General features: G+C 41.7%; 1 protein-coding gene across 2 annotated transcripts in view; it reads left to right on the plus strand.

The window, feature by feature from the left end:
• LOC103035539 (nck-associated protein 5-like) overlaps positions 1 to 15,570 on the plus strand; it is a 159,332-nt gene that overhangs the window by 88,218 nt on the left and 55,544 nt on the right. For both annotated transcript variants that reach the window (XM_049471741.1, XM_049471742.1), the window contains 3 exons: positions 5,697 to 5,765; positions 8,047 to 8,085; positions 8,192 to 8,311. In XM_049471741.1, coding sequence (XP_049327698.1) covers positions 5,697 to 5,765; positions 8,047 to 8,085; positions 8,192 to 8,311 — 228 coding nt within the window. The remainder of the gene's footprint in view (positions 1 to 5,696; positions 5,766 to 8,046; positions 8,086 to 8,191; positions 8,312 to 15,570) is intronic.

The raw sequence follows: 15,570 nt of genomic DNA on the forward strand, positions 1-15,570 counted from the left end.
CAAAAGACATGACAGTGGACTTCATGTTGGAAATTCACTGCTATGCAGCCCCTGGACTGTGTTAAGAGGGTCTCCAAAATCCGCTTTCTGGGCGTCAACATCAAGGATGATCTGACCTGGAGCATCAACATCTCTACAGTAGTCAGGAAAGCTCAGCAGAGTGCTCAGGAAAAACCATCTTGCACAGAAACTCATGGTGTCCTTCTACCGATGCTCCACAGAGAGCATCCTGACCTACTGTATGTGTGTGTGGTTTTCCAGCTGCACAGCTGCAGAAAGGAAGAAAATGCTCTAGAGGGTTAGCACTACAGCCCAGAGGGTCATTGGCTGTCCTCTCCCTTCATTGGAGGAATTGTACTGTAGTGTTTAATGTTTTATACGTTTTATCTAGAGTTGTTGTGTCTGGATTTTGTGTTATATGTATTTGCACTTTGCACTTTAAAGAAAGAAATTGCACTTTAGTTTCTTAGTTTTTTTTTATACAATGACAATAAAGACATTAATTAATTAATTAATTCATTCATTCATTCTTTAGCATACCTCAAGCGACTCTGTTTGTGGCGTGTGCGCAGAAAAGGCTTCTTCTGCATTACTCTGCCATACCGCCTCTCCTTGTGCAAAGTGCACTGAATAGTTAAAAGATGCACAGTGACGCCATCTGCAGCAAGATGATGATGTGAATTATTGGACACTTGTAAATCCAATATACTTAATTTCACTTTTGTAAATCCAGTTAATTTCACACATCTGTAAATCCATTAAACTTAATTTTACTTCTCAAATATTACTGTTCACCTGCTATATGACATATTTAACTGAAATTGCGGAACAGTTTGCTGATGATTTATAAAGAACAATCATGAAAATTATAGTACAAACAATGTATTATTGTTTTTAAAAAATATATATAGGAAGATGCCGCTTTATTTAAGCTCTCCATTTTGCATATTTGGTAAGTGGATTTGTTAATAGACATTTTAAGGTTGTTTGCTTCAGGGACAAATTAAAAAGATTTTTTTAAATGTATCCACTTGAATTCCCACTGCAAATGGAGAATGACCCATTCAAGTCCTTACTCACGTCTATTCTAACGTTAACTCCAGTGTGTTAGCTTGTTATGCTAACTGGTTAGCCTTATCTAGCAGCTGTGTGCTTCTTCGGCGGCGCTGTTCTAAAATGTGTGCTTCTGCACAGCGCTCCGCAGCGCCTCTAGTGGTATGGCGGTATGGTAAAAATCCATAACGGTTCAAAATGCTTCTCCTTCATAACGTACGAACCGGTATACCGCCCAGCACTATCTGAATTGTACGGAACCCCTAAAGGGACGTGGTGTATTTTTATTTTTTTACGTAGAAAGTGGTGAGCACCGCTTACTAAGTCGTGAGCACCACATACTAAGTCGTGAGCACCACATACTAAGTCGTGAGCACCACTTACTAAGTCGTGAGCACCACATACTAAGTCGTGAGCACCACTTGCACCAGATAACGGTAGCTAGCAAGCTATAGTTTAAACGGGCATATGTTCCACAGTGTAATGTGATTAACTAGCTAGGTTAGCTAATATTATCTATATTTCATTGTGAAATGTTTTAGCTAACGTTAGCTAGGTTAGCTAATGGTAACTACTTTATTTCAGTGGGGAATGTTTTAGCTAACGATAACTCTTATTAGATGTGCACAGAAAAAGCTTTTGGGCACACACGCACACGCACACACACACACACACACACACACACACACACACACACACACAAACTCCATCCAGTTATCAAAATCATATTTATTTAGCTGCCATGTGTGATCAAATGTAGGCTGCTTTTACAAAGATCTAGCTTGCTAACCTAATGCTAGCTAAGTTAGCGTAGCTTTAAGGCATTCATTGCTCTCTGTACAATTTAGGGTAGGCTTGGGTTAAAGTAGCCGCTGTGTTTTGTGTGTGTGTGTGTGTGTGTGTGTGACCAAAAGCTTTTTCTGTGCACATCTAATAAGAGTAAGCTGGCTAAAATTTCCCACTGAAATAAAGTAGTTACCATTAGCTAACCTAGCTAACGTTAGCTAATACATTCCCCACTGAAATAAAGTAGTTATTATTAGCTAACCTAGCTAAAGTTAGCTAAAATATTCCCCACTGAAATAAAGTAGTTACCATTAGCTAACATAGCTAACGTTAGCTAATACATTCCCCACTGAAATAAAGTAGTTACCATTAGCTAAACTAGCTAACATTAGCTAAAACATTCCCCACTGAAATAGTTACCATTAGCTAACCTAGCTAACGTTAGCTAATACATTCCCCACTGAAATAAAGTAGTTACCATTAGCTAAACTAGCTAAGGTTAGCTAAAATATTCCCCACTGAAATAAAGTAGTTACCATTAGCTAACCTAGCTAACGTTAGCTAAAACATTTCACAATGAAATATAGATAACATTAGCTAACCTAGCTAGTTAATTACATTACACTGTGGAACATATGCCAGTTTAAACTATAGCTTGCTAGCTACCATTATCTGGTGCTCACGACTTAGTATGTGGTGCTCACGACTTAGTAAGTCGTGCTCACGACTTAGCAAGTGGTGCTCACGACTTAGTATGTGGTGCTCACGACTTAGTATGTGGTGCTCACGACTTAGCAAGTGGTGCTCACGACTTAGTATGTGGTGCTCACGACTTAGTATGTGGTGCTCACCACTTTCTATGTAAAATAAAAATACACCACGTCCCTTTAGGGGCTCCGTAGAATTGAATGCTTTTTTCAGAGCATTTATTTGACAGTGCTATGGGTATAAATAAAGAGAGTCATTATAAAAATAGGGAAAATCCTGTTATCTGGGCCAAGCAGCAGAGCCCTGACAGATGTGAGTTTTTAAATCGTGACTGGGTGTTGTTAAATATATATATTTTTAAATTAAATAAATAAATGTACACATTTGGCATTCGTACATAAAAGTCTTGTGGTGTTTGATGACCCGGCGGGCCCGTGTCCGTGCTGTGGTTCGGCTGTGTAGAGGAATCGGTGCCATGTGTGTAATAGGTGTTGGCACGGCGGGCGAGGCTGGCGCGGGTGGCGCTCGGGCGGATTTAAAACAGCAGCAGTAATTTCTCATTAGAATGCATGATAAATGAAACGGACGGTGATTTCAGTATAAAGTGCTTTACAACTCCAACTTAAATCATTCAGATTCTGCAGCCGAGCTAATAATAATAGAGTTCTGATCCAGCGCTGGCCCGAGCCGGAGATGTGTCAGAACCTCCACTGTTTATAAACCGACTGGGAGCGATTGTTTAAAAAAATGACTATTTTCTCAAACTCTCATTAACAACAAGAGCTTTTGAAGAGCTGAATCCAAGCCTTTTACAGTAAATATGATTTTTTTTGTTGGGATAAATTCAAGTTTTAATTGAATTCAGATAAATATTATCGTTTTTTTTTTTCGTCTGAATTTTCTTACCTATTCAGCTGCTAGTCAGCTGTAAATCCCCCAACACTGGTGATGCCACAACACTTAAGAAAGGAAAAGACTAGCACATACCTCCTCTGATACATGTGAAGTCAGCCACCTCCTCTTTTTCATCAGCATTGCAGAGTAGCATCACAGCGTGCTCGGAGGAAAGCGAAGTGACTCAGTTCTGATACATCAGCTCACAGATGCCTTGTGCTGATTGACATCACCCTTTTGAGTGATGTGGGGAAAGAGCTCCATCTACTCACCCAGAGAGAGCAAGGCAAATTGTGCTCCATCAGGGCTCCGACAGCTGATGGCAAGCTGGATGACCGGGATTCCAACCAGCGATCTCCCGATCATAGTTGCAAAGTACTAGTTTGAGCACAAAAATTTAAATATAGTATTGATGCATCCTTAACAAAAACAGTTATTGTTACTGATGCATGGGTCAATAAACTGTTTACTTGCACAATAGATGGCGCTGTGGCTCACAGACTGAAGCCCTGCCTCTGACATGAAATATTAAAGACATTTATTTTTTGCGTAATTAATAAAAATCACTCAGGTTATGTCCATATATTTTAAGGTAAGTTGCTTATGTTAATTTTACAGATGCACCAAATAAAAAAATGGCATTACTAATAAAAAAAACAGCTAATGTTAAAGGAATCACTGCCATAGGACTTCAAATGAGGTCTGTCAACGTTAAAGCGTAGTCGCACACAATTAATTATGGCATCAATTTTGAACCCAACTTCCACCTTAATCTACCCTGCCCCCAGAATTTTTTTCTAGAGCGTTTGGATCTGGTACCGATCTGACCCAGCTATCATATGATAATATACTGCTATTAACAAATGCTGTCTCTGCTGCTGCTCCATGCTGTTTACACATGCAGTAATGTGCAGCGTTCACTGCTCGCAGCTGCACTGCACGTCTCATTAAAAACTCTGTGTTTAAAAGCACAGCATCATTTTTTTTTTTGCTTTCTGTATTAAAGCAGCTTTACACTGCACAGAAATACGCGCTGGAACAGGCTATTTACTTTCTTCCTACCGTGCCAGACAGCTCTGGCCAATCAGAGGAGACAATGTGCTTGCATGGTTTATTGGTGCACATTTTGGTGCTTTTAAGATTGTGCCTGTGTGAAACCAAACCAAACTAAGAAAGAAAATGCTTCAAACAAACGAACTAATAAACTGATCCGGACTATAGAAATGAACTACAGGTGTGAAAACACTCTTTTATACTCAGCTAATTAAGTTTTAATTTAGAAATTCTTACAAACAAGCTGAGATGTTTGTAATAAAGTGAAAAAAAGTTTCTTCTATGCAAATTATCATGCATTCTTTATTCCAGGGCCCCATGTTAGTTTTATTTCCCCTCAAACATACAAATGTATGCCAATATTTTCATATTTTCTTTTATTTACATTTAAATATCCACTATAAAAACGTACTTACTGCTACTTAAGGAGAACAAACACGATTAATCGCATTTAATCACAGAATATTGCTGTGATTAAACTGATTACATTTTTTAATCGATTAACGCCACTACTTTAAATAGATTAGTCATTTTTCTGTCTTTTTACTCTTGTTTATTTTTGGTCAATTTATTTTTTTTAGTTGCCAATTGTTTGTTGCATCCCTAGTAATGATCATAACAGGTCTATAGCTGGATCTATTTGGAGGCGGAGTTATGCAGTCTGTCCCTGTTCAGGAACATATTTAAATAGGAATTGAGTTTTATTTTTTGTTTTCTGGTTAAATAGATGCACTCTGTTCTGGCGTCAGTACTTAATTTACTGTAAACTGCAGTTTAATATTTAAAATGCATCGCTGTGACATTTATCAAGGGCAGCGTAGTAAAGCAGCTCTCTGATAGGTTTATTTAGTGCGCCGCGGCGAGGCGGCACGCCGGTTCTGTAGAGGACAGCACTGATTACAGCAAAGAGAGAAAATAATCCACAAATAATCATCTGCGGGAAAACCAAACGTGCACAAATCACTGGCGGCGTACAGTTAGAGCATATTTTATAAAATAATGAGTTTTTATAGACGAGCGCCGGCCCTCAGAGCGCCGAGTCAAAGCGGTGACGCTCCTGTGATGATGAGAGGCAGCCAGAGTGATTGATGTGTGAAATTTACAAAAAATCTAAATCACAAAACTAGCACGTCCGTGTTTCCCGCTCTTTTCATCCCCACGGAAATTTCACTAATTTGTTTTTTTTCTTCTTTTTTTTTCAGGCAGAAAACGCCACCCTTGCTCAGGCCAACGAGAACCAGCGGGAAGCGTACGAGCGCTGCCTGGACGAGGTTAGTAGAAATGTGTTAAATATACTGTATAGTGTATACAAATATTTTAGGTCACCTCTTTTAATAAATCCATTTATTCTGGTATTGAAGCTGCACCCATTGTTGACACAGATGTGCAAATTAATGCACAAACACAGCTTGAAGAAGAGTTACTGGAGCAGATAAACATGATGAACCTGTTGGCACTATGCCTTAAGTCAAACATGGGCTAGAGGGGTAAACAGCTCCCCAACACTGAGCTGTGCAGTAGTGGAAACGTGTTCTCTGGAATGGCAAATCTCCATCCGATACATTTAAATGGGATGAGGTAGGGATGAGTCAGTGGGGTTGAGGATGAGCTGAGGATGAGTTGGGGAATTAAGAATGAGTGGGGGAGTTGGGGAGGTGAGGATGAGCTGTGGAGTTGAGGCTGAGTTGTAGAGTTGAAGATGAGTTGTGGAGTTGAGGATGAGTTAAGGATGAGTTATGAAGTTGCGGATCAGTTGTGGAGTTGAGGATCAGTTGTGGAGTTGAGGATGAGTTGTTGAGTTGATGATGACTTGTTGAGTTAAGGGTGACTTGAGGATTAGTTGAGGATGACTTGAGGATGAGTTGTGGATGACCTGAGGATGAGTTGTAAAGTTCAGGATCAGTTGTTGAGTTGGTGATGACTTGTTGAGTTGAGGATGCATTGAGGATGAGTTGTGGAGTTGAGGATGACTTTTTGAGTTGAGGATGAGTTGAGGAGTTGAGGATTAGTTGTGGAGTTGAGGATCAGTTGTTGAGTTGAGGAGTTGAGGATGTGTTGTCGAGAATAAAGTGAGGATGACTTGTTGCGTTTAGGATGACTCTTTGAGTTGAGGATGACTTGTTGAATTTAGGATGACTTGTGGAGTTGAGGATGAGTTGGGAAGTTGAGGATGAGTATGAGGGCGATGATGAGTTGAGGATGTGTTGTGAAGTTGAGGATGAGTATGAGGATGAGTTGAGGATGAGTATGAGGGTGAGTGAGTTGAGGATGTGTTGTGGAGTTGAGGATGAGGATGAGTTGAGGATGAGTTGAGGATGACTTGTGGAGTTGAGTATGAGTTGTGAAGTTGAGGATGAGTATGAGGGTGAGGATGAGTTGAGGACGTGTTGTGGAGTTGAGGATGAGTTGAGGATGAGTATGAGGATGAGGATGAGTTGAGGATGACTTGTGGAGGTGAGGATGAGTTGAGGATGACTTGTGGAGTTGAGTATGAGTTGTGAAGTTGAGGATGAGTATGAGGGTGAGAATGAGTTGAGGATGTGTTGTGGAGTTGAGGATGAGTTGAGGATGAGTTGTGAAGTTGAGGATGAGTTGAAGATGTGTTGTGGAGTTGAGGACGAGTTGAGGATGAGTTGAGGATGTGTTGTGGAGTTGAGGATGTGTTGTGGAGTTGAGGATGAGTATGAGGGTGAGAATGAGTTGTGGATGTGTTGTGGAGTTAAGGATGAGGTAAGGATGTGTTGTGGAGTTGAGGATGAGGTAAGGATGTGTTGTGGAGTTGAGGATGAGTATGAGGGTGAGAATGAGTTGTGGATGTGTTGTGGAGTTGAGGATGAGTATGAGGGTGAGAATGAGTTGTGGATGAGTTGTGAAGTTGAGGATGAGTATAAGGGTAAGAATGAGTTGTGGATGAGTTGTGAAGTTGAGGATGAGTATAAGGGTAAGAATGAGTTGTGGATGAGTTGTGAAGTTGAGGATGAGTATAAGGGTAAGAATGAGTTGTGGATGAGTTGTGAAGTTGAGGATGAGTATAAGGGTAAGAATGAGTTGTGGATGAGTTGTGAAGTTGAGGATGAGTATAAGGGTGAGAATGAGTTGTGGATGTGTTGTGGAGTTGGGGATGAGTTGAAGATCAGGGTGTTGAACATTTCATCAAACATGATGGGTGGATGATTTTGTTGCATGGTGCTACAAACTAAACCAACTAGAGCTGAAGACATGTAAGAATAAGGAGATGTGGTGGTGGATTTCTGCGGGGCTGGACTAATCAGAGCTGGTCTTCTTTGAGGAAGTTAATGTGGAGATGGTCAGGACCAGGATAGTCAGGTACCTTGGGCTGCAGTTGGAGTAACTGGACTGGTCTACAGACACAGGAAGGGGTGGAGTTATTTGGATTTATTTCCTAAGTAGGCTGCAGCCATTTAACATCTGTAGGAGGCTCTACGATTCTAGTACCAGTTCTAGTGTCCAGCCTTCTTCTCTTCTCTGTGGAGTGAAGCTGAACTCAGCTAACCAATAATTCTCATTTCTTAACTTATGTTTGGGTTTCAGGTGGCCAATCATGTGGTACAGGCTCTGCTGAACCAGAAGGTACTGTACTGCTCTATTCTCTATATCTCTTATTTATATTATTTGTGCTGTTTATCCTCTTTTAGAAGATCAGATCAGTAGAGGAGTGTGTGTGTTGTGTGTGCAGGATCTGAGGGAGGAGTGTATAAAGCTGAAGATGCGAGTGTTCGACCTCGAGCGGCAGAACAAGACCCTGTCCGAGCTCTTCACCCAGAAACTGCACTCCACCTCTAACCCGCTACACCAGGTAAACCCAAAACCCATCATATTGTGTACTTACTGAATCAGTTTCTCTGATTTTGCTATTTATAGGTGTATGTTTGAGTAAAATGAACATTTCTCCCAAATTCCAAAAAAAATATTCATTTAGAGCATTTATTTGCAGAAAATGAGAAATGACTGAAAAAACAAAAAAGATGCAGAGCTTTTAGACCCCAAGTAATGCAAAGAAAACAAGTTCATATTCATAAAGTTTTAATAGATCAGAAATCAGTATTTGGTGGAATAACCCTGGTTTTTAATCACGGTTTCTTGCATCTTGACATGTTCTCCTCCACCAGTCTTACACACTGCTTTTGAATAACTTTATTTCGCTCCTGGTGCAAAAATTCAAACAGTTCAGCTTGGTTTGATGGCTTGTGATCCTGTATCTTCCTCTTGATTATATTCCAGAGGTTTTCAATTTGAAAAAATCCAAGAAACTCAGAGCTATATGTAGAGTAGTATATACAGCAGAGGGCCTATTACTGAACCCTGTGGAACAGCACCTACTAAAGTATAACTTTAAATGGAAATCGTTTTGGAGCATTTTTATTGGTCCATTCATCGTAAAAATCAGATTCAATTTACCATATTATCCTTTAATTTTCCCAAAAATCACTAGTGGCCTTATAATCTGGTGCTCTGGAACAGAATTAGCATTAGCATAAGGTGAGTATTATCAGCCTGTAGCCTGCGCGTTTACCTTGTTAAAACAAGCTATGTGGAATTAACCTCTTTCTAATAACCCCCTTAGTGGTTTCTCAGTGTAACCCTGTTGGGCAGCATTAATGCTAATCGTGATTAGCACCAGCAGTTTGCTGCTAATGTTAATGCTGCTGCACCCAGCCTTAGTGGAAATGTGGACATCTAAGTTTACTGTAAATAAACGTAAACGCTTTACTCACCTAAATGAACTGTTTTCTGGAATCTGTGTAGATTGACATCCAGCACTCATTTGACTTTAAAAGAAAATAGAAAAAAGAAAAATTGAAAAATTACACTTTTGTTTACTTAACTTAGCTTTACAGACTTTTTCCAGTGCGCCTTATGTATGAAATTAGACGTTTATTGATAGTGCTCCTTATGATCAGATGCACCTTATAGTGCGAAAATAAGGTAAACAACTAGCAGATTTACATTATTTAAACTAGAAATACTACTGAAAATAATATAAAAGATACAAGGTTTCTCCATGGCAGTAGCAATAAATACTCATGTATCATCATACTGTATAGAGCTCTGGAAAAAAAAATGACTATTTAATCAAGAGGAAGATTGATGATTACAAGCCATCAAACCAAGCTGAACTGCTTGATTTTTTGCACCAGGAGTGGCATAAAGTTATCCAAAAGCAGTGTGTAAGACTGGTGGAGGAAAACATGCCAAGATGCATAAAAACTGTGATTAAAAACCAGGGTTATTCCTCCTAATATTGATGTCTATATACTAAACTCTTAAGGCTTTATGAATATGAACTTTTTTTGCATTATTTGAGGTCTGAAAGCTTTCCATCTTTTTTGATATTTCAGCCATTTCTAAATGAAAATATTTTTATTTGGAATTTGGGAGAAATATTGTCCGTAGTTTATTTTTTTATTTCACTCAAACATATATCTATAAATAGCTAAATCAGAGAAACTAATTTAGAAACTGAAGTGGTCTCTTATTTTGTTCCAGAGCTATAATTGAGCAGTAATCTATGCTAATCTATATTTGGTATGATAGTATATAGCAGGATCATCTATAGGCTAAACAGCAGAGGGCCCATTACTGAACCGAGTGCCATTTGACTTCAAATATATAACCTTCAGTGGAAGTCAATGTTAATAAATAATTTTGAAGGTCCAAATTTATATCAGTCAATTTGACATATAATTCTGAGACAATAAAAAAAAGAACAACTGCCAGATTCATGTTATGGCAAAAACTGAAAAATTATTTAAAAAATGGTATAAAAGAGGTATACAAAAGGTTTTCGCATTACTGTGGTCATTTGATGTGAAAAAAAAAAACATTCTCAAAATTCTCGTTATGTTTACAGAAACTCTGATAGGCTCACTGTTTCACTTATGCCACATTTACGAGTACCAGGTCACCAATGATCTTCCTGCAGCACATTTAGCTGCTTAATCAGTCTCAGTGACGAGACCATAATAATGGAAACGGTAAGCAACAGATTTCCCGTATCTGATCACTGACTCACGCAAACAGCGTTCAGGACATGGATCACGGTTTAACGCCCACACGCCGCCCACTCGCTGGCACGCTTCGGCTCAGAGTGGCACAGCGAGCGGCACGCTGCGCCCGCGCGACTGGAGCCCGGAGTTAGCGGGATGCCGTCGCTCTGATGCGTAATGAGTGGAACGCTGCAGCGGTGCACTGGTTCTGTATCGTTTTCCGAATCATTCCATCCTCCGTCTCGCTGTCAAATCAGCGCCACCAAAATCTGACCCGTGAAGAGGGGCACTTAGCTGCTGAGAGAATTCGTTAGCGACGCTTCCTGTGATGCATATTTAACGGTGGCGAGGAGAAGATTGGGAGAGAGTGTTAGTTTTCCGATGCTCCTGTTCGCTGCCACTGAAGCTGGGATACACTGCCGCACTTTTCCTTCACTCTTCAGAAACAGCACTTTTTGAATTGTTAATGTGGGACCATTTCATTGGGAGACACTGTGGGTTCGGATTGGTTGTTCTTGGGTTTGTTTGGGAGAACATCGTTATTAATTTGCGCTCAGTGAGATTGTTTATCCTTGGTAAAAATTTAATAAATTTTTTTATAGATATTTTAGATGCCGTATGACTCACTATAATTACGTTATCGATTTAAAATACAGTATATCAACATGACCTCAATTGTTTTTACTGAACTCGAAGTCATCCATTATGTTTTTTAGTAGTAAGGAAAGCCTATTAACATGAATAAGGCTGTATACTGAGGTAGTTGGAAAATGTAATTATTGTATTTTTGGTTTGTTTATTTATTTCGAATTAACTGTAGCTGCACATTATCAACTGTGATGTTAATCTTGCGGGTTGCATCCTTGTTGTAGAGGTGGAACATTGTTGTTACAGTCTTATCGACACTGAGCTTGAGGCGCCAGTTCTTCAAGTAGGAGCACAAGATCTCCATGTCCTTGGAGAGGCCCTCCTCTACTGCTTCCCAGGATTGATTGCTGAATAAGATGGCCAGGTCATCTGCATAGCTGTACTTCCGGGATGTTGTTAAGGGGAGGTCATGGATGTAGATGTTAAACAGCATTGGGGCCAGCACTGAACCCTGTGGGACGCCGTTCCTGAGCCTTCTCATCCTACTGCTTTGGCCATTGCTGGTGTGTAGTCGGAAGCTGCGGTTGCTTAGCATCTCCATGATGAAGCTCACCATGTGCTTGTCTGGGATGGTATCCAGAAGCTTCATATGTAGCCCACGCAGCCAGACCATGTCATATGCAGCTGTCCAGGTCCAGGAAAACAGCACCAGCTTTCTCACCTGCCTGAAAGCTTTCCTCTATGTCGTGGCACAGGAGGGTCACCTGATCTGTTGTTGATCTGCCACTTCGGAAACCAGCTTGTTCTTTGGGCAACTGGGGGTCAATCACTGGGGTGAGGCGTGCCAGGATGAGACGCTCAAGAAGCTTGTAAGGAACACACAGAAGTGAGATGGGCCGGTATCCCTTTGGGTCATCGCTTGGCTTGTTCGGTTTCGGGAGGGCTATCACCACAACGCCAGATCTTGGGCAGCTTTAAGTACCGGAGGCATGCAGAGAGAAAGGAACAGAGCCAGTCAGTTGCTTTCTTGCCTTGGTGTTTTATGTACTCAGAATGGATGCCGTCTATGCCTGGTGCCTTGCCAGTCTTCAGGCATTGGAATACCAGTTCAAGTTCTTGGGTTGTGAAGTTGTTAGATAGGTTGGAATCGCATCCTGGGGCCCTAAGCAGCTCATGGACTCTTACCTGATGTCTGTCGAGCGAAGTCCTTGTCTGCATTGGGGAAAAGGCCATTACTCAACAGGAGTGACGCGATGGAGTTTGCAGTGATAGGACACTGTGCGGGAGTTGTTGACCTACCAGTCAGCTTGTTCAGGATCTGCCACCCCCGACGGCTGGAATGTGTAAAGTTGATTGACTCGACTGTCTCAGTCCAGCGTTGCCTACGCTTTTCAGTTAGCCTGTAGAACAGGTTATCTGCTGCTTTGTCCCTGTCTTCGCTGGTCTGCGATTCTGTTTGGGCACAAAGAAGGATTTCACAATCTTTGTCCCAGCAGGGGGATGTTATTCTTGGCGGCAGCCAGCAGCATCTTACAGTACGAGTCATAGGCATCGTGATGGTCGGTGGTGTGACCGGGGAAATATATCCAGGGTGCGTCTTACAGGAAGTGGCTGGATGTTGTTCCATTTCACAAATGCCAGGTCAGGATTGGTGGTACTGTTCCATCGGGCAGAATAGAATGTGCATGGCTCCTTTGGGTCATATAGGAGTGTTGCATCCACAGCTGAGGCCCAGTTTACCAGGACATCACCATCACTGTTGGATTTGCAGTATCCCCAGTCTGTGTGGTGGCTATTGAAGTCACCAGCGTATACAGCAGGGGCTGGGATGTCTGGCAGGGATGATGGGACCAGTCTGCTGGGTGGTGGTTTGTAGATGTTGATGATTGTGGTATCATGCACTTTTGTTGATAGCCATTCTACCGCTGCACCCTCTGGAGATTGTCCGGCAGCTGACCAGGCCATGCCTTTGCGGACGAATGTTGCTATGCCATGGTGTTTGCTAGCAATATTACCAGCCAAGGTGTACCCAGGAACCTTCAGGATGTTCTTGTTGTCCACATGGGTCTCCTGCAGGGTGATCACAGTCACATGGTTTTTAATGGCTATTTGCTCAAGGATGTCAACCTTGGCAGTGGTGAGACCTTCGATATTAAGCTGGAGCAGCGCTAGCGCTGAGGCTTTGGTCTGTGGACGATGTGAAGACATTTGTTTTCGCTTGAAGGGCATGCAACCTTGCAACTACTCTTCAGCTACTTGTGGGGGAGGCCACGTGGAGGCTGTGTATTATGATTATTATATTAGTGACATAAAATGCCTCATATCATCGCTGTCATGAAAATAAAACTCATATATCCAAAACCGCAACTTTACAGAGGAAAAGGAAAAATATACATTTAACTTAAAATGTTAAGTAACCCTTTTGGTAAGTGAGGGAGTTTGGGATGAGCGGGGGATTAGGGGGTGAGTTGGGGAGTTTGGGACGAGATGGAAGATTGAGGCTGAGTGGGGGTGTTGGGATGAGTTGAGGAAGCGTTGGAGATGAGGTGGTGATGAATGAGGGAGTTGGGGATGAGGTGGGGAATTAGGGGTTGAGTAGGGGATTAGTGAGGGAGTTTGGGAGAGGTGGGAAGTTGGGGATAAATGGGGAGTTGGGAGTAAGTGGAAGTTTGCTATGAGTTGGGAATGACTGGACGAAGTTTAAGATGAGGTGGGAAGTTGGGGATGAATGGGGGATTTGGGGATGAGTGGGGTAGTAGGGGGTGAGTAGAAAAGTAAGGGTAAGATTGGAAGTTTGAGTTAGTAGGGGGAGTTTGGGATGAATTGGGAATAAGTGGGGGAGTTTGGGATGAGTTGAGGGTGAGTGGGGTATCAGAGGTTGAGTAGGTAGTAGATTATTGGGGGAGTTCGGGACACGATGGGAAGTTGGGGGTCAGTGGAGGTTTTGGAGATGAGCGCAGGAAGTTTGGGATGAACTGAGAAGTTGGGGGTGAGTTTGGGTTTGTGGAATTTAGGATAAGTTGAGGATGAGTGGGAGAGTAGGTGATGAGTAGGGGAGTAGAGGACAAGGTGAGAAGTTGGAGGTGTGTGGGGGAGTTTAGGATAAGTTGGGGATGAGTGGCATAGTAGGTGGTGATTAGGGGACAGGTGTGAAGTTGCGGGTGAGTGGGCAGTTTGTAATTAGTGGGGGAAGTTAGAGATGAGGTGGGAAGTTGGGGATTAGTGGGGGAAGTTGGGGATAAGAAGGGTAGTAGAGGATGTGGTGGGAAATGGGGCAAGTTGGGGATGAATGGGATAGTAGGTGATGAGTGGGGGACAAGGTGTGAAGTTGGGGGTAAGTAGGGAGTTAGGGATTAGTGGGGGAAGTTGGGGATGAGGTGGGGGAAGTTGGGGATGAGGTGGGAAGTTGGTAGTAAGAGGTTTGGAAGTGGTTGGTGATAAGTAGGGTAGTAGAGTAGTAGAGTATGTGGTGGGAAGTGAGTTGGGGGTGAGTGTAATTTGGGGATAAAGTAAGGTGTGAGTGGGGAATGAGTTTGAGATAAATTGACATGATATAATTTATTGGCAATTACCTCTAGGACAATATATCGATATGGAAAAAAAAACAGTTATCATTCAGGTCTAGGTACACATCATGCCCAGCTGGAGTTTGAAGCATAAATCAGGGTAAGCTGCCTCCCTGGGACTCCTGCTGCCTCTTAAACTGGGAATAATGTGCAGCAGGCAGAGCTTAAGGACCTGTTGTGGGCAACACAGGGGTGGGGGGTAAATTGGAAGGGGCAGGAGCCATGGTGGGGTTTATTCTTCTGTTTTTCTGAGAAACAGGAGGTAAATAGTAATTGAAGGGAAGGAAACATTTCCACGTTCCTTATATTTCATTCATTGGCCAGTTGCAACCAACCTTAAATTTATCTTGCAATTCTGCTTGTTTTACAACCCTCATATTAATGCTGTCATGAACAAAACATATTTTTTTTTATCTTAAAATTTTGACTCAAAGGAGCAATCAGTAGGAAATGAGAGCGAGCAAGTGAAATGGCTAAAACAGTCCAATTAAATAAACAATAAAACTGGAGCGGGTTGTTTTTAGGCTGTGTTGTTGCTAAGGTTTGTTTGCTAGCTTCCATGGCTGCTGTTGTATTTTTGAACCTGGCAACCTCGGGGGTGGAGTTGGTGTTGAAAGAGAAGTCAGAGAAGGGGCCATTACCCACACAGATTTCCAGGGCGTACCACACAGTTATAAATAAATAAAGTAATAAAATACTGGACTTAGCTCTGCTAAGAAGAGATGCCAATGATTGAACTTTGCTCGTCTCCTTGATATCTGATGACAGATCCTGTCTATTTTATCATTTAGTACTGAAAATAAAATCCTTAATAGTCCTTTAAACTTTACACAATAATAAAGATATCCTATATTTTTCTACTTTTAGGGAACTGAGGAGTAAATGGGATGTTTTCGAAAAATGCCCGGAGAAGA

Source organism: Astyanax mexicanus, chromosome 24 (assembly GCF_023375975.1).
Source record: "Astyanax mexicanus isolate ESR-SI-001 chromosome 24, AstMex3_surface, whole genome shotgun sequence".
NCBI classification, from domain to species: domain Eukaryota; kingdom Metazoa; phylum Chordata; class Actinopteri; order Characiformes; family Acestrorhamphidae; genus Astyanax; species Astyanax mexicanus.